The sequence below is a fragment of the Crocuta crocuta genome, unplaced genomic scaffold (genome assembly GCF_008692635.1).
Source record: "Crocuta crocuta isolate KB4526 unplaced genomic scaffold, BGI_CrCroc_1.0 scaffold549, whole genome shotgun sequence".
NCBI lineage: Eukaryota > Metazoa > Chordata > Mammalia > Carnivora > Hyaenidae > Crocuta > Crocuta crocuta.
This window is the reverse complement of record NW_027529169.1, coordinates 846,362-865,901: the sequence shown is the minus strand read 5'-3', so window position 1 is coordinate 865,901 and position 19,540 is coordinate 846,362. Positions and strand designations below refer to the sequence as shown.

Here is a 19,540-nt window from a genome sequence, read left to right as displayed (position 1 = left end):
GCAACCGATGGACTGGGAAAAGATACTTGCAAATGACATATCAGATAAAGGGCTAGTATCCAAAATCTATAAGGAACTCACCAAACTCCACACCTGAAAAACAAATAATCCAGTGAAGAAATGGGCAGAATATATGAACAGACACTTCTCCAAAGAGGACATCCATATGGCCAACAGACACATGAAATGCTCAGCGTCCCTCCTCATCAGGGAAATACAAATCAAAACCACACTGAGATACCACCTCACGCTGGTCAGAGTGGCAAAAATGAACAAATCAGGAGACTACAGACGAGGATGGGGCGAGGGTGTGGAGAAACGGGCACCCTCCTACACTGTTGGTGGGAATATAAACTGGTGCAGCTCCTCTGGAAAACAGTGTGGAGGTTCCTCAAAAAACAAACAAAAGAACTCCCCTAGCAATAGGACTGCTAGGAATTTATCCAAGGGATACAGAAGTGCTGATACATAGGAACACATATACCCCAATGTTCATAGCAGCACTTTCAACAATAGCCAAATCATGGAAACAGCCTAAATGTCCATCAACTGATGAATGGATCAAGAAGATGTGGTTTACATATACAATGGAATACTACATGGCAATGAGAAAGAATGAAATCTGGCCATGTGTAGCAACATGGATAGAATTCGAGAGTGTTATGATAAGTGAAATAAATCAGGCAGAGAAGGACAGATACCATATGTTTTCAGTCATATGTGAAACAGGAGAAACTTAACAGAGTACCATGGGGAAGGGGAAGGAGAAAAAAAACAGATTAGGAGAGGGAGGGAGGCAAACCTTAAGAGACTCTTAAATACTGAGAACTGAGGGTTGAGGGGGTTGGGGGAGAGGGGAAAAGAGGTGATGGGCATGAAGGAGGGCACTTGTTGGAATGAGCACTGGGTGTTATATGGAAACCAACTTGACAATAAACAAACAAAAAATAAAATAAAACTTAAAAAAAAAAAAAAAAAAGAAGCTGTTATCAGGAGGTGCCTGGGTGGCTCAGTCAGTTAAACATCCGACTTTGGCTCAGATCATGATCTCACAGTTTGTGGGTTCAAGACCCACATCAGCCTCTGTGCTGACAGCTCAGAGCCTGGAGCCTGCTTCAGATTCTGGGTCTCCCTCTCTCTCTTTTCCTCACCCCCGTTGTGTTCTATCAAAAATAAATAAACATTAGAAAAAAAAATTTTAATTAGAAAAAAAAAGAAGCTGTTACCAGGTGTTTTGGGAGATAATAAACTGAATGATGGGGCATGATAAACTGAATGACACCATATCTATGTTTACAGAGTTTACACTCCAGCAATGAAAATAAGAGAATAACCTAAATGATTCCAAAACAACACAAAATTATATAAATTACCATGTATGAAATATAAAATATTATAGAGGCTCAGAAAAAAAGTCCTCTTTGGGGGTGGGAGGTAGAGGGATTAGGAGAAGCTTTATTGAAGAGCTGAACTTTTCAGCTGAACTTAAAGGGATCGATAGGGTGTTTTTTTTTTAATTTTTTAATGTTTTATTTATTTCTGAGAGAGGGAGAGAGAAAGAGAGAGCATGAGTAGGAGAGGGTCACAGAGAGAGGGAGATACAGAATCTGAAACAGGCTCCAGGCTCTGAGCTGTCAGCACAGAGCCCGATGTGGGGCTTGAACCCACAAACCATGACATCATGACCTGAGCTGAAGTCAGACGCTCAACCAACTGAGCCACCCAGGCGCCGCATTTATTCATTTATTTTTTAAATGGGTTTTATTTATTTCTAGGAGAGAGCAAGAGAGACAGCGTGAGCAGGGGAGGGTCAGAGAGAGAGGGAGATACAGACTCTGAAATAGGCTCCAGGCTCTGAGCTGGCAGTCAGCACAGAGCCCGACACGGGGCCCAAACCCACGAACTGCGAGATCACGAACTGCGAGATCACGAACTGCGAGATCACGAACTGCGAGATCATGACCTAAGCGGAAAGTCTCGGGCGCTTAACCAACTAAGCCACCCAGGCGCCCCCCAGGCGCCCCATTTAAAAGTCAGTTTTAACTCAGAGCTACTGAACAGCCTCAATCATGCTGTAGCCCCAGGGCCTAGCACACTGGAGCAGTTTAATGAATGCGGGCGGACTCAACAAATGAACAGAAAGGCCATTCCAAAATTAAGGGACAACAACAACAAAGGATCAGAGGCTGAATGCATGAGGCACAACAAAAATAAAAGGATCACAGGGAAGAAGGAACACAAATAGGCACATATGTATTTAGAAAATAAGAATCAAGTACTTTGCCATGATCCTTTTTACATTTTAGCTCCCATATATCCCATCTTTAAGAAAATTCTCTCAATATCACCCCATCCTCTTTCTGCCTTTATCTCATTTCTCTGTTCCTTATCTTTTTAAAATACAACTTCACTGACATATAATTTATATATCATGTAATCAGCCACCTAAAGTATAAATTCAATGGTATTTAGATCACTTAAGCAACCACTACCACAATCAATTTTAGAACATTTTCATTACCCCAAAAAAACCCCAATACCCAATACTAGTCACTCCCCATTTACCCCCAACCATCACCCTCTCCCCCAGACCTAGGCAGCCACTAATCTGCCTTCTGTCTCCATAGATTTTCCTATCTAGACATTTCATATAAATAAATGGAAGCATAAAATATGTGTGCTTTCTTGAGTGGCATCTTTGTTCTAGCATAGTATTTTTCAAGGTTCATCCATTTTGTAGAATGTATCAGTACCCTATTCCTTCTGACTGATGAATAAAATTCCCAAACACTCCACTGTAGGGGTATATACAACATTTTATTTATCTGCTCATCAGTTGGTGATACTTGGCTTGCTTCTACCTTTTGGCTATTATGAATAATATTGCTATGAACACTGGTGTATAGTTTTTGTGTGGACATGTTTTAATTTCTCTTGGGTATATACCTAGGAGTATGCTGAACCTCTTAAGGAACCACCAAATCCTTTACCAAAAAAGTTGCACCATTTTTTTTACATTCCCACACGCAGTGTATCAAGAGTCTAATACTCAACATTATTAGCTGTTTTTTTTAATTACAGCCATCCTAGTGGACATGAAGTAGTATCTCACTCATTGTGGTTTTGATTTGCATTTCTTGATAGCTAATGATGCTGAGCACCTTTTTCATGGCTATTTGTAGATCTCTAAAGAAATTTCTATTCATATCTTTTGCCCATTTTTTAATTGGGTTCTGCTCTCCATCTCAAAGTTCTTAAACAATTAATCTATACATAGCACCTATACTACATTACCTTCTTACAATTATCAACCCACTCCAACCTTTCTTTTGCTCCCTACTCTGAAACTGCTTGTCAAAATTACTAACCACCTCTGCAGTGACAAAAATCAATGGCTAATCTTCAGTCCTCATCTTCCAGGATAAAACTTTATGGTTTGCACAACTGTATTTTAATTCCTTCTGACCTCTTATGGTCATCTATATTTTATGACATCCTGTTTCTTGTATTTTTATGTCTTACTGCATATTTTCTTATGGAATTAAAAATATATATATTATATATATATAAAGGGTATATCCAGAGAACTGCAGATAAAACAACTGACTGGGTGGGGCAGAGTGAAGGTAGTGCGGAATCAGGGGACTAGGTGGGGAAGATAAGAAAAGGCTGGATAAATAGTGGGTGTTGGGCTAGGGATCTGGACTTTGTTTAGCACGTAATATATGGCCATTAAAGGTTTTTATACAAGAAATGCTCAGCACTAGACCGGTGGTATGTTGAAAGACTATATTAGCAGTAAGTATAAAGTTATTTGGGGGGCATGGGTAGGGGGTGGAGAAACAGGAGGCAAGGAGATCATGTGGGATACTTATTACTGTAGAAAAGACAATCAGTACTGAGTGCATAAATTAGTGTAGTAGTGCTCAAAATGTAAAGGAGGAATCAACGGAGAGACATTACAACTAAACTTTAACTGAGTCAACTTTATTACCAAAACCGAATAGCCACCTCCAGACAAGAGATGTTAGACCTAAACATTCTTAATCCTCAGTTCTACTAAGTTTGATTTGAAGGAAACTAACTGAATATGAAGTAAACACATAAAATTATCTTTCCCTGTTATAAATACAAACATTTATAGCACTGCTTCTCTCCTAAGCAAACACTTAAAAATTTCATGTAACTCATGCTTTTCAAACAGTGAATATCTGACAATGCCCAGCAGTCCGTTCTACTCTCATCATTGCTTCCAACCCCCTCACCGATCTTCAATTAAGATCAAGAGGAAATAAAAATTTATGCAAAATAGGCTGGGGAAGGCAAGTTATCCCAAGTTAAACACAATCTCTTTTCTTTTTTTTCCACAGGAAATAGTTGTTGATGCTCTGAGGAGTTAAATTATAATAACACATGCCAGTAAGATGATGTCAGGGAAGGCGTGGTTAGGCCCTTTACAAGTCTGAGATTCCTTCAGTTCCAAACATTGCCTCTTTCAATTTTACCTATACTCAAATCTCTCTACTGAGGCTACTCTTTCTGACACTGAAGAAAAGAGTTGAGATCCTAGAAGTCTGATCTTTTTACTTAAAATTTTTTTAATGAACTAAAGAGTAAGTGAAGGCCATTAAAACAGCTGTTTTTACAACATGTACTACCTTGTTTTGTAGAATCAGTCTTTGAAATCCACATTCCCCCCTTCTGTGACTATTTTAATTCCAGAGAAAAGAATGAATATTCAACACTACATCTTGAGAAAGAATCTGCCTTTATTAGGAATTATACGTTCCTTGACTATATTCCTATATTTACCACAGCCAAAAAAGAATAAGAAAACTGTCATAGACTCCTCGGGTAACAAAAACCCTGACAAGTGAAGTACATGAGTATGTTTCAAAATAAAACAAGCCTACTTGTTAAAGTCAAGTAAATAAAACTGATACACTTTCAAGCAAGTCACAACACTGGGTAAAAATAGCTTTTCTGAGCTCACTAGCAATTATTTTTTACTCTACAAACTAGAAGTAATGACTACAGTAAATTATGATGTAAAAATACCCTTAAAGAAAGCAGATCTCTATAAATCTATTATATCTAGATTTTTGTATAACATGATGGACAATAAAAGCAGATATTTATAATTTGTATTTTTCAAAAGTTTAAACTTTGATTGTTCTTTATTCCAGTTTTTAAAAACATTTTGGACCAGTCCAAGAACTTTATTATATAGACTTTATCTACCTGAGAAACTGAGCTCTTAATAGAAATGGCAAATAAGCCAATGTCAAAATTAAAACTTTATCTTGTCACAGAAAAGCCTGGTAGGATACATACACCAAATTGCTACCAGTTATTTTCCTTGAGGGGTGGGATTTGGGTAAGGAACTTCAGGTTAATAAAATAACTTTTTATTTTATATACCTCTTTATGCTTAACTTTTTTTAATGGGCAGGTCTTAAATTTATTACTAAAAACAAAAGTTATGGGTATAAAAATTTACAAATTACATAAAAAAATCCATCCAAACATTCTTCCTAAAAGAGAAATGAACACAAAGACAAAGAGCAACGTAGTAATGTTTTAAATATACCCAATATTCACCAACCGACATATTTACACAAGGAGTCCTATACATTGCCACAAAGTGAGGTCACCATAAACAGGCGTATAAAACCCCAAAGAATTCTTTTGGGTTTTTTTTAATTTGAGGAAATAAGAAAGAGAGAGAGAGAGAAACCCATGTGTGAGCAGGATAGAGGGACAAGAGGGACAGAGGAAGGGAGAGAGAGGGAGAGAGAATGAATCCCAAGCAGGCAACAAGTTCAGTGCAGAGCCTGACGCGGGGCTCAATCCCACAACCCTGGAATCATGACCTGAGCCAAAAATCAAGAGTCAGATGCTCAACCGAGTCACCCAGGTGCCCCAAGAACCAAAAGAATTCTTGACGAATACAAAAGTATCTAACCATGTTTCCTGAATTGTTTCTCAAGCCTTTTAAGTTATAAGAGATATGATATTTGAATCCAAGTCCATAATTATGCCTCTTTGTCCCTTATGCCACCCTAGATTTAAAAGCTGGTTAAATGTTTCCTGTACTACAAGGTGGAAAGGGAGTGAAGAGAGCTAATTTAGAGAGCATCAAATACATGAAACCCCTAAGAGGAAAAAAAAACCTAACTTCTGGAATTCATTTTACTTTACTTTAATGGGTCTGGGTAACCTGAGAGACTTGGAGAGAAAAAAAATTAAAAAGGAAAGTTTCATATAGTATTATATGAATTTGGAAAGGAATAAAAACAGATGTAATGTCCTTCTATCAAAATTATATATTCATGGAGCACCTGGCTGGCTCAGTTGGAAAAGCATTAACTCTTGATCCTGGGGTCATGGGTTCAAGCCCCATGTTGGGTATAGAGATTACTTAAATAAAACTTATTTTTTCTTTTTAGTTTATTTTGAGAAAGAGAGAGAGAGAGAGCAAGAGCAGGGGACAGGCAGAAAGAGAGGGAGAGAGAGAATCCCAAGCAGGCTCCTTGCTGTCAGTGCAGAGCTCCACGCGGGGCTCAAACTCATGAACCATGAGATCATGACCTGAGAGGAAACCGAGAGTCAGATCTTAACCTAAGCACCCCAAAACTTTTTTTAAAAATCGTATATTAATATGTGTATTTCTATTACTGATAACAAATGTATATTGACCCATCTTTCTTAAGGATATAAACCAGAATGAATGCCATTACAAACGGATTCTAAGTGTTTTGGGTCTAAACATTTACCGACTGCCTTGATCAGACACTTTACTATAGTAGCATCTTTAGTTATACGAAAGCAGCAGGAATCTTTCCTGCACTCTCTAACACTCCATCAGGTGGGCAAAAGATCCCTACATATCTATGTCATCTTTTTTCTTCAAAGAACAGCTACAATGCCAAGAGGAAAGCTACAGGGTCTTTCTCCTACAGCATGAAGTTCCTCCTGATCAGCACTGTGCGCCTTGAAATGCCAAGAAACTGCCAAGGATACTCCCTGGTAAATATGGACATGACTATCTACCTCTCATTAGACTGCCCATGTGCCCAAGCACAGCACAATTCTCTGGCAACTCTGAGTTAATTAAAAAACAAAAACAAAAACAAAAAAACCTCCAAGGATCCTTGCTGGGCCTGGCTATCAGCAGAGGTCCAAGCAGCAGCTCAGCAGCAGAACCCAAAGAATCACAGAGCTTTCTGCCTTAATCCCAAGGTATGTCTTCTCTTAACACTCCTTCCCTATGGCTAGGTGGGACAGAGTCTCTAGTCTGGAAGAGTGTACTCCATTCTTGATGAAGCTGTTGTGATTATATTTCCCCCACCTGATAATCCTGGTTGAGTGGGTAGAAAGGAAGGTTGGGAGGGAGAAGGAAAAACATTTATTCAAAAAGATAAAAATAATCTCAGAGAGAGTGAGCAGGGGACCAGGGTTTGAGATGACATTATTATTCCAGTGGAGACTGGGTATATCAGCAGGAAGTCAAACTAACTTCATTTCACAAAGATACAAACTTGCAACCTTGATTTGTTTTTAATTCCCCTGCCTTCTCAGGCCTCATACACAGGGACTATAAATTGCTGGAACTTCAAAACCAGGTGAGAAAAGATGCAGAAAGAAGTGTGGAAAAGGGAGAGGCACTGAGTGGAGACAGGAATTCCGTTCCCTTCTTAAGAAGAATGTTAAAGCCAAGGGCACTCCCGGATCCCCAGGAAAGGAAGTAGCTGGATTCCAAAAAGGCACTTTTCCCTACCTTCTTGTTGTTCTTGTTATAGCCAAAAGTCGAAATCCCAGGCCTGGAAGTCACTGATAGCAGCATTTTCTCTTTAATGTAAGGGAGCTGAGAGAGAGAAGAGGGAGAGGGAAAAGGAGGGGGAAGAGAGGGGGAAAGAGAAAATGAGAGGGAAAAGGGAGGGGGAGGAGAAAGGGGGAGAAAAGGAGCAAGAGGGAGAGGGATGGGGGGGCGGTAGAGAATGAGCTGGGGCTGCTTGTTTACGTCACTGAGAGAAGTTAACCAAGAGTCTGAATGAGGCACTTCCACTGGGTCCTAATGCCCAAGATGTTATTTATTATTTTTTTTTCCACAGTCTTAGTAGTTAAAGCAAAAGAAAAGTTCTTAGGTCTACCCCTTTCAACTCCATCCCTTCTCCCATATGAACAAGTTCTGTTTCCCCTGAAAAGACACTGAGGACTTTTTCCCCCTTAGAAATATAAGATTTAGAAAAAGCTTTCAAGTTTGACTTTATTTTTTTTAATGTTTTATTTATTTTTGAGAGAGAGAGAGAGACAGCATGAGCAGGGGAGGGTCAGAGAGAGAGGGAGACACAGAATCCAAAACAGGTTCCAGGCTGTGAGCTAGCTGTCAGCACAGAGTCCAACACGGGGCTCGAACCCACAGTGAGATCATGACCTGAGCCGAAGCCTGACACTTAACCAACTGAGCCACCCAGGCACCCCTCAAGTTTGATTTTAAAGAGGCCACTGGGATACACTGCCTCAGAGAACACGTGAAGACAAGTCCACTGAGAAAGAATACTTGAGGGGCGCCTGGGTGGCTCAGTCGGTTAAGCGTCCAGCTTCCAGCTTCGGCTCAGGTCACGATCTCGCGGTTCATGGGTCTGAACCCCGCATCGGGCTCTGTGCTGACAGCTAGCTCAGAGCCTGGAGCCTGCTTCCTATTCTGTCTCTCTCTCTCTCTCTCTCTCCCTCGGATCCTCCGCTGCTCATGCTGTCTCTCTCTCTCTCAAAAATAAATAAAACATAAAAAAAAAAAGAATACTTGAGATGAGCGCACGATTTTTCCCACACTTTATACTTATAGTGATCATAATGCACAAAGAACAAACAGAAGAGCTCACCAAAGATCAGAGACAGACTGGGAAATAACTAGTTTCAGATCCTTGGGTAGTTCTATTCCTCTTGAGTCATGCTGGTGGGCTGATTCCTCTCACCCCTTTTCACATTCCCCCAGGCATGATTTCATACTTAAGAAGGACTTATCAAACTGAACTATGCCATGAAACTTGGTGCCTAGTGATTTCTTTGCTTTCCCCCCAGCTTTACTGAGATAAAATTGCCTACCTAGCAGTTCTTCAACAACTGTAAGCTATCTTGTTTGATTCTTTATCCCACCATTTTTTAGTCTTCAAGGTCCATGAAGCTGAAACAGTTAAGAGTTACTCACCAAACCTGGAATTTATGCCCAAACTAAAGTTCACAGAGTTGGGATGTTTGCTTCAAGTTGTCTCTGAGCTGTAGAGCTGTAGGGAAAAAATAACTATAAAAAACATATGCTTTACAGAGAAGACAAACACAAAGTTCTCAGGGAAGAAGAACCTAACACAATTGAGACAACACTCACCTCTAACAGTTCCAAAGTAATGTCCTGTGGAAATAGCTTAATAATATGTAGGAAACCAAAAATTCAAGAATGACACCCAGTAATTCCTACCAATCCAAATGGAACAGGAATACAGAATTAAAGCCTTAAAATCCCTTCTTCAGGTCACCTTGTGCCATCACAGATGCTCTCTTAAATTAACCCTATCTGCTTTGCCACAACAAACATTAAGCTCAAACCCTTTCTTAAATGAAGTCCCAGTAGTCTCTATTCCAGTTTTCCTGTCACCTTTTTGCTATGATAATGGGACCGACTGTACTAACATTCTACAAAAAAATACACACATACCACATACCACCCCCAAGCTCTAACTTTCATTTCCAATAGGACAGGAAGTGCCTGCTCAGCTCAAGGGACACAGGAAGGGTGGGAACAGCCTCAGTGTGGGAACTGCAACCGAGATTGGAAGAACAGAGGCCAAATGCAATAAATAAATTACTATAGGTATCTCTCAGCACTACCATATATGTTTTTAAGTCCCTTTTCTTTCCTCACAGATTTTCATTCATTATATGCCAAGTTATCCATGCCATTTAAACCCTTAGTTGATGTCTTCTCCCTTAATCTAACAATGTGGCACAAAAACCTTAATCTTTAAGGCCTGATTTATAATACCAGTCAACCTAATTTAATTTTTTAAAAATCTCTAACATTCTTAGGGCTCCTCGGTTGCTCAGTTAAGTGTCTGACTCTTGATTTCGCCTTGTGTGGGTTCAAACCCCACAACAAGCCCCACATCTGGCTCTGTGTTGAGAGCCACACACTGCCTGCTTGGGATTCTCTCTCCCCCTCTCTCTGCCCCTCCCCAGCTCACACATATATGGGTGCATGCTCTCTCAAAATAAATAAACATTTAAAAAATCCTAACATTCTCAATGTATTGTTTTCCTACTGCATTCATTAATACTCAGCGATATTTCAGAATTTAAAATAGTTAAAACCATGAGTTTTAGAGACAGGTAGACATGAGTTCAAATGCTGACACCTCTGTTAGTTTACTTATGTGACCTTATGCCAGGGTATTTAACATCTCTAATTCACTCATTTGCAAAATGGAAAAAATACCTACTTCATTAGCCTTTGGAATCAAATCTAAGCTCTAGTTCAGTCCTGTCATTTACAGACACTGAAAATAACCTCACATGTCATTTACAGACACTAAAAATAACCTCATATATCTGAATTTTTTCTCATCTATAAAATAGAGTAAATAGTAACTACTTCCTAAAATTATCATGAAATGAAATACAGCAATACATAATAAGCCCCTTAGGAAGGTCCCTGGCACTTGGTAAACACTCAATAGATATTAGCTCCTTTATAATTAATTACTCTGTTATCTCCCAGCATGTATCCCTCTGGATATTGTATAACCCAGATTTGATAATCTGAAGCAAATACTTCCAAAAACTTGTATCTTAATTACATTCAAAAGATTATACTAGGACTAGGCAGGCTAAACTTTATAACTGGAAATACGAGGTAAGAAATTTCAGGAATCACCCATCCAATTTCATTTCCCTCCTTTTATAAGCAAACAGTCTGATCATTCAGAAATTATTTTCTTTTTTTTTTATAGTTTTTATTTTTGAGAGAGAGAGAGACAGAGCATGAGTGAGGGAGGGGCTGAGAGAGAGAAGGAGAGACAGAATCTGAAACAGGCTCCAGGCTCTGAGCTGCCAGCACAGAACCTGATGTGAGGCTCAAACCCACGAACTGCGAGATCATGACCGGAGCCCAAGTCGGACGCTTAACTGACTGAGCCACCCAAGCACTCCCAGAAATTATTTTCTTAAGCACCTGGGTGGCTCTGTTGGTTAAGTGTCCGACTCCTGATTCAGCTCAGTTCATGATCTCACAGTTTGTGGGATCAAGCCCTGCATCAGGCTCTGCGCTGGCAGTGTGCAGCTTGCTTGGGATTCTCTCTCTCCCTCTCTCTGCCCTTCCCCCAGTCATACTTGCTCTCTCTCAAAGTAAATAAACATTTAAAAATTATTNAACTAATTTGACAATAAACTATTAAAAAAAATAAATAAATAAAAATTATTTTCTTAACTCTGATCTCCTGAAAATTGGTGAAACATTTCTTATCTCTAGAAAAAAAGGAAACAAAATAATACAAAAACAAAGCTCATTAAAGACACCTTAGCCCCCAATTTTCTGGAGTGCTACTACTCCAAGAAATAGAAACAGATGTAGGGGGAAAAAACATGAAAAGGAAAAAAAGTAGAATTTTCATGCATCCTAAGATTTAATACCATTTCTCTCCTCTAAAAGGAGCAGTATCAGGAGGAAGTTGGAAGATGGAAGCAGAGTCGGAGGACCCTAGGCTTATCTCATGAATACAACTAGATAACTATCATTATCATCCATAGCCCCAGAAATTAACTTGAAGACTGGCAGAACAAACTCCACATCTAAAGGGCACCTGGGTGACTCAGTTGGTTAAGTGACCAAGTCCTTGTTTCGGTTCAGGTCATGATCTCACCTTTCATGGTTTGAGCCCTGCATCCAGCTCTGCTCTGGTATCACAGAGCCTGCTTGGGATTCTCTCTCTCTGTCTGTCCCTTGCTCACATGTGCACGTTCTCTCTCTCAAAATAAAAAAAAAACTTTTTTAAAAAAACATTTAAAAAAATGGACTTTAGGGGTGCCTGGGTGGTTCAGTCGGTTGAGCATCTAACTTTGGCTCAGGTCATGATCTCACGGTGAGTTCAAGCCTCAAGTCGGACTCTGTGTTGACAGCTCACAGCCTGGAGCCTCTTTGGATTCTGTGTCTTCCCCTCTCTCTGCTCCTCCCATGCTCATGTTCTGTCTCTTTCTGTCTCTTAATGATAAATAAATGTTAAAAACAATTTTTTAATAGACTTTAGATTTTTGAAGTCTAAGAGTTCAAGGCCATAGAAGTAAAATGACCTACGTTTATGAATTGATGCTAAAGGCTAATTATGTAAAAGAGCACCAATAAGACTGCAAACTACCTTCTTTATTCTGGCTAAGTACATTTTTGTTTGTTTTTATTTACTTGAGAGAGAGACATAGGGCAAGCAGGGGAGAGGCAGAAAGAGAGGGAGACACAGAATCCAAAGCAGGCTCTAGGTTCCAAGCTGTCAGCACAGAGCCCAACTCAGGGCTTGACTCATGGACCATGAGATCATGACCTGAGCAGAAGTCAGATGTTTAACCGACTAAGCCACCCAGGGCCCCTCTGGTAAGTATATTTTTAAAGGAGGTAATGGAATTTTGTGGAAGTGATAGAAAATATAACAGAGTTCTATGGTTAGATTCAGGAGGCATATGAGAGGAAGAAGAATCCTATTTCTTCCATTGTGTCTATTTTGATGCCTACCCCCAGCTGTTTTGCTTATTATATTGCCTACATTTTTCCAGATCTAGTCAATGCCTTTCAAATTCTTGGTTCTCATGGGCCCAGCACTCAAGAGTTGTTCTGAGAGGAAAAAGTAAAATACAGGAGTTACTGGAAATCTCTTGGAAAGAGATATTTGTACCTCTGACTCAAGATAGACTGAGTTTTTACTTCTCTAGAAAACCAACACTTTTAAATAAGTGTCTCAAGTAAAAGGGCTTGGGCTAGATTAACCCTGATTTGTATGTTGAAAGGTGTTTGCATGCAAATATCAGACCTTCCCCATCAGGGTGGAGAACTCAAAAGAATGTATTACCTGCAGATGTGCTAGCCCTAGATAGACATCCAAATGGAGCCAGGCTGAAGTAGCACATGCATATGAAAGCAGGGAGACAGGGCAGTTTGCTAGTGAAACTCTCAATTTGGTTCAGAAACAAAATATTAGGGCCAAGGATGCTCCCCTCACCCTACTTCCACCCAGCTATTAATACTCTCTTGTGTATTATCTTTTCTCCCTTTGAGTAATTTTTGTGCCCAAAGAATAGGTATTGGAAACATACCAAAAAGTTGAATATTTCGCAGTAAAAAGATGAGATAATGCCTTAGGAAGAAGTGAAAAAAAGAGTTCATTTAACACATCAGCTTCCTTAAGCAGGAAAACTTAAGGATTTGCATCAAACAACAAAGAAAAATTTAGTCCCACCTGCTTCTGATGTAGGATGGAATGACAAAATTGGCTAAAAACTAGAAATTGAGGAAGGCTGGCTTAACTCCTTAACTCAATTCATTGGAAAACAGGGAAAAAGACAACTCTGAAGAATTATCTAATTCACACTCTGGATATCAGCGCTTATAGTATGTTCTCCTCTCCTCTAGCAACAGATATTGGTGGCCAAAACTTACTGTAAGGAATATCCTGCCAAAATTTTCAAGTAGACTTTTCCCTTGCCAAACACTAAAGAAATACAGGAATCAAATCACCTTGAATCACTAGGCCAGAAAATTAGCGTAATGTAGAAAGAACAGACTAGACTGGATTCTATACATATCAAGAATAGACTAGATAGATTATATGGTAATATTATATTCTTTAAACGTATATTTCCTTCACACCTGACAAATTAATTTTACATGGCCGCAGCTATTCCTAAAATAAATAACTCAGATGATCCCAATAGGGACCACAACTGAATTTAACAACTAGGTTAAACAAATGGTTGTCTCTAGAGGTCAAATACAAATGTCTTCAAATAGCTCAACACTAGCAATTTCATACAGTTAAACCTAACATTGTGAAAAGTGTGAGACTGTGGAGATGATGAAGAGTCAGAATACCAATTAATTGGATAGTTCTTTTCCTTTGTCCTCTCTCATTTTCAGATAAGAAAACAAACCTAAAGAGGTAAACTCACTTACAAAGGTCATGACATGTCAAATAATGACATAACTGACATCAGAATCCAGACTTTCTGCCTCTCAATTCAAACTCCTTTCCATACCAATCTGATTTGCTTATAAAATTAAAAATTCTGATAGGGGCCCCTGGCTTGCTCAGTCTGTGGAGAGCTCAGGCACCATGTGGGTGTGGAGCCTACTTTAAAATAATTTTTAATTTAAAAAATAAAAATAAAAATTCTAATATATATTTTGAGGTCAGACGTATAAAGGAATAATGCTAGGATTCCAGAGGTGAAAGTTCAACTATTCTCCTCAAACCAGCTCTGATAAAGCTGCTACTCAAGTAGCAGTGATGAACAATATTTTGGCCTATTCTTAAATTGCACTGGGCAATATTTCTAGGAATAAACTTATAATGGAAACAAGAAGATTTATATAAAACCACAGCTGTAGACACACATGGAAAGATGTTCCACATCACCCATCATCAGGAAAATGGAAATCAAAATCAAACTGAGATATCACCTTACATCTGTCAGAATGGCTAAAATCAAAAACTCAAGAAACAAGTGTTGATGAGGATATGGAGAAATAGGAACCCTCATGCATAGTTGGAAATGCAAACTGGTGTAGCCACTGTGGAGAACAGCATGGAGGTTCCTCAAAAAGTTAAAAACAGGGGTGCCTGGGTGGCTCGTCAGTTAAGTGTCTCACTTCAGCTCAGACCATGATCTCACAAGTTCATGGGTTTGAGCCCTGCGTCAGGCTCTGTGTTAACAGCTCAGAGCGTGGAGCCTGCTTGGGATTCTATCTCTCCCTCTCTTTCTGCCTTGCTCGTGTTCTCTCTCAAAAATAAACATTAAAAAAACTAGGGCGCCTGGGTAGCTCAATCAGTTAAGCGTCCCACTTTGGCTCAGGTCATGATCTCGTGGTTTGTGAGTTTGAATCCCGTGCCAAGCTCTACGCTGACAGCTCAGAACCTGGAGTCTGTTTTGGATTCTGTCTCTGCCTCTCTCTGTCCCTCCCCCTCCCTCTCTCCCTCTCTCCCTGTCTCTCAAAAACTAAAAAAAGAAAAGCAAGACATCACATCAAAAGGTCTATCATAAGTTTGTATTCCTATAACATTATGTACAAAATTTCAGCAGGCCTTTTTTTTTTTTTTGGGAGAGAGAGAGAGAGAGAGAGAGCGCGCGCGCACACACGTGCCTGTGGGAGCACAGACACAGGGCTTGCTCAAACCCAGGACCCTGGGATCATGACCTGAGCCGAAATTAAGAATCCTATGCTCAACTGACTGAGCCAGCCAGGTGACCCTCAGGAGGCTTTTTAATTCGGCTTGACCTCCCATTTCTTGCACCCAGATAGTGAGGCACCAACTTTACTTTTTTAACGCCCAAATACAATTTATGCTCAAAAATTAACTGAAAGAGGGGTGCCTAAGTGGCTCAGTAGGTTAAGTGTCTGATTACCTCTCAGGTCATGATCTCACAGTTTATGGGTTCAATCCTTGCATGGGGCCCCATGATGACAGTGTAGAGTCTGCTTGGGATTCTCTATCTCCCTCCCCGCCCCTCCCCTACTCAAGCTTTCTCTCTCTCAAAATAAATAAACTTAAAGAGAAAGAATTAGCTGAAAGAACACAACTTTCACTTCCTTGTAAGTTACCTCCAATGAGAAAATGAATTCCCAATGAATATTAAGATAACACTGCCGCCTCCTGGGTGATATGGGTCATGCAACCTTTAGCAAATACCAGGAAAACAAAGCATAGAATTTGTACACACTTAGACCAGAAGTTTGAAACTTAAAGCCAGCTCTACCACTTTCTGTGTTAAATTAGAAAATGTGAAAATTTTTAAAGATTTTTAAGTAATCTCTACACCCGACATGCGACTCGAATTTACACCCCAAGATAAAAAGTCACATGTTCTGAGTCAGCTAGGCACTCTGAAAATCTTAATCTTTTTAAACATCAGTTTTCCCTTCTACCAAATGGGCACAGTATCTCTCAGGGATTATTATGACAGTCAAATTGGATAATGATTGTAAAAGTACTTTTGTCAATTATAAAGTATTTTACAAGTACACGATGTATTTTTTTACCTATACATGATATTTGCACTACGCTATGTTGAGTATCACAATCCATCTTTTCTTCTTCAAACTGAATATTTTAACATGGTAATTGTCTTAATAAACCCATCTTATTCCTTACTACAAATCTTTTTTTAATGTTTTAAAATTTATTTCTGAGAGAGAAAGAGAGAGAGAGAGAGCAGGGGAGGGTCAGAGAGAGAGGGAGACACAGAATCTGAAACAGGTTCCAGGGTCTAAGCTGGCTGTCAGCACAGAGCCCGATGCAGGGCTCGAACCCACGAACTGCAAAATCATGACCTGAGCTGAAGTCAGACACTTAACCAACTGAGCCACCCAGGCACCCCTCCTTACTACAAATCTAAGTAAATAACCTGCAGTGGTGATAATCAGAGCCAACTCACTAAATTTTAGGTGGCGAATGGTAAATTTCTTTCTTTATATGTTAATGTAGAGTCATTATTATCAACTTACTAAAATATGCTGAGTATAAAAATATGCTAAAATTAGGGGCACCTGGCTAAGCTCAATCAATAGAGCATGCATTCAACTCTCAAAGTCATCAGTTCAAGCCCATCTGGCATAGAAATTACTTTTAAAAAATTAGATTGTTGTGGGGCATCTCGATGGCTCAGCAGGTAGAGCATCCACCTCTAGATTTCAGCTCAAGTCATAATCTCAGGGTTCATGGGAGCCAGCCCCAAATTGGGCTCTGTGCTGACAGGGATTCTCTCTCTGCCTGCTCCCACTTGCTCTCTCTCAAAATAAATAAATCTTAAAAAATTAGATTGTTGTGATGGTTGCAGAACTTTGTAAATGTACTAGCAATCATTAAAGTATACTTTTTAAAAATGTTTTTTTTTTGATAGAGAGAGAGAGACAGAGCACGAGCAGGGGAGGGACATAGAAAGAGAGGGAGACACAGAATCCAAAGCAGGCTCCAGGCTCCAAGCTGTCAGCACAGAGCCCAATGCAGGCTCAAACCCAGGAGCCCGGAGATCATGACCTGAGCCAAAGTCGGATGCTTAACCAACTGAACCATCCAGGTGCCCCCAAAAGTATACTTTTAAAATGAGTCAATTAAAAAATATTAAAAATAAATTTTAAAAAAATCAATGTTTGTTAGTGCCTACTAGTGATGGTTAAAAGTTTTTTTTCTGAAATTTTTAAAACCGTTTTATTCATTTCTGAGAGAGAGAGAGACACAGCATGAGCAGGGGAGGGTCAGAGAGAGAGGGAGATACAGAATCCAAAACAGGCTCCAGGTTCTGAGCTAGCTGTCAGCACACAGCCCAATGCAGGATTCCAACCCATGAACCGTGAGATCATGACCTGAGCCGAAGTCGAACACTTAACTGACTGAGCCACCCGGGCGCCCTGGTGATGGTTAAAAGTTGAATAAAGATTACCTTTTACTTCTTTTGAATAAAGATTTTTTTTTAAGTTTAAAAAAAATGCTAAAATTGGGGCGCCTGGGTGACTGAGTCGGTTAAGTGTCTGACTTCAGCTCATGATCTCACGGTTTGTGGGTTCAAGCCCCGCATTGGGCTCTGTGCTGACAGCTCGGAGCCTGGAGCCTACTTTGGATTCTGTGTGTCCCTCTCTCTCTGCCCGTCCTCTGATCGTATGCGGTCTCTCAAAAATAAATATTTTTTTAAATTTTTAAGAAAAACTATATACAAATATCAAATATCCTTTATGAATACAGATATAAAAAGCCCTAACAAAATATTAGTAAACTGAACTCAAACATATTTAAAAAAAGGGTTTATACACCATGACCAACTGCTATTTATTCCAGGAATGCAAGACTGGTTAAACATCCAAAAATCAAGTGACATGATATGGCATATTAATAAAGGAGAAAATCCATGGATCATCTCAGTAGATGCAGAACAAGCAATTAACAAAATCTATCTGTTCATGATACAATCTCTTAATAATAGAAGGGAATTGGGGGAGGCCTGGGTGGCTTAGTCGGTTAAGCGTCCGACTTTCGCTTGGGTCATGATCTCACGGTTCGTGGGTTCGAGCCCCGCGTTGGGCTCTGTGCTGACTGCCAGCTCAGAGCCTGGAGCCTGTTTCAGCCTGTGACTCCCTCTTTCTCTGATCCTCCCCTGCTCACGCTGTCTCTCTCTCTCTCCTAGAAATAAATAAAACATTAAAAAATTTAAAAAAATAAATAAATAAAAATAATAGAAGGGAATTGCCTCAATTGATAGATAAGGAAGAGTTACAAAAACCCTACAGCTAACATAATGCTTATTGCTGAAAGACTGAATGCATTCCTCCCAAGATTAAGGACAAGGCAAGGGTGTCTGCTAGCATAATTTCTAGTCAACATTATGCTAGAACTTCTACACAATGTGCTAAGAAAAAGCTATCAAACAACAACAAAACCAAATAGCTATGACATCTAGATTGGAAAGGAAGAAATAAAATCATCTTTATTCATAAACAACATAACTGCCTATGTAGAAAATCCTAAGCAACTCACAATAAAACTATTAAAATAAATTAAACAAGCAAGGTCATAGGCTACAAGTATACAAAAATCAACAGTATAGCTATACACTAGCAATGAAACAGATTGAAATGAATTTAATAATTCCATTCAAAAAAAAAGAAAATAATTCCACTCATAATAACATCAAAAGAATTAAATATTTAGAAATAAATTTAACAAAGCAAATGTAAGATCTATACACTAAAAATTATAAAATTCACTGAGATACATTAAAAAATTGTTAAAATGGTAATTTTTCCCCCAAATTGATACACACACACACAGTTTCAGTGCAATTCCTATCAAAATCTTAGCAAGTTTCTCTGTAAAAGTTGACAAGCTGATGGAAATGCAAAGGCCCTAGGAGAACCAAAACAATTTTGAAAAAGAAAAAAGCTTGAAAAAAGAAAAAGAAAAAAGTTGAAAGACTGACACTAATTGATTTAAAAGCTTACTAAAAGCTAAAGCAAACAAAAGAAAGTGGTACAGGAATGTAGGTCAATAGAATAGAGACCAGAAACTCTTATATTTATGGTCAATTAATTTTCAACAAAGGAATCAAAATAATTCAATGAGGAAAGAATTTTTCCACAGTGCTGGGATAATTGGATATCCACATGCAAAAGACACCAAATAAAAACTTAGACCCTTTACATCATACCATACACAAAAGTTAACTCAAAATGGATCACAGAATTAAATGTAAAAACTAAAATCACAGTCTTCTACAAGAAAACATAGGAGAAAAT

The 19,540-nt window shown here is 39.1% G+C and overlaps 1 protein-coding gene across 8 annotated transcripts in view; it reads right to left on the bottom strand.

The window, feature by feature from the left end:
* The window catches only part of RBMS2 (RNA binding motif single stranded interacting protein 2), a 94,899-nt gene that overhangs the window by 65,942 nt on the left and 9,417 nt on the right, over positions 1 to 19,540 (bottom strand). For 6 of the 8 annotated variants that reach the window (XM_077757526.1, XM_077757520.1, XM_077757519.1 and 3 more), the window contains exon 1: positions 7,781 to 7,951. The exons of 1 other annotated variant lie outside the window; for it this stretch is intronic. In XM_077757526.1, the coding sequence (XP_077613652.1) occupies positions 7,781 to 7,846 (66 nt within the window). In that variant the 5' untranslated portion in view covers positions 7,847 to 7,951. Of the gene's footprint in view, positions 1 to 7,780; positions 7,952 to 9,211; positions 9,288 to 9,388; positions 9,457 to 19,540 lie in introns of those variants that run through there. One more of the 8 variants, XM_077757523.1, reaches the window with a different exon arrangement.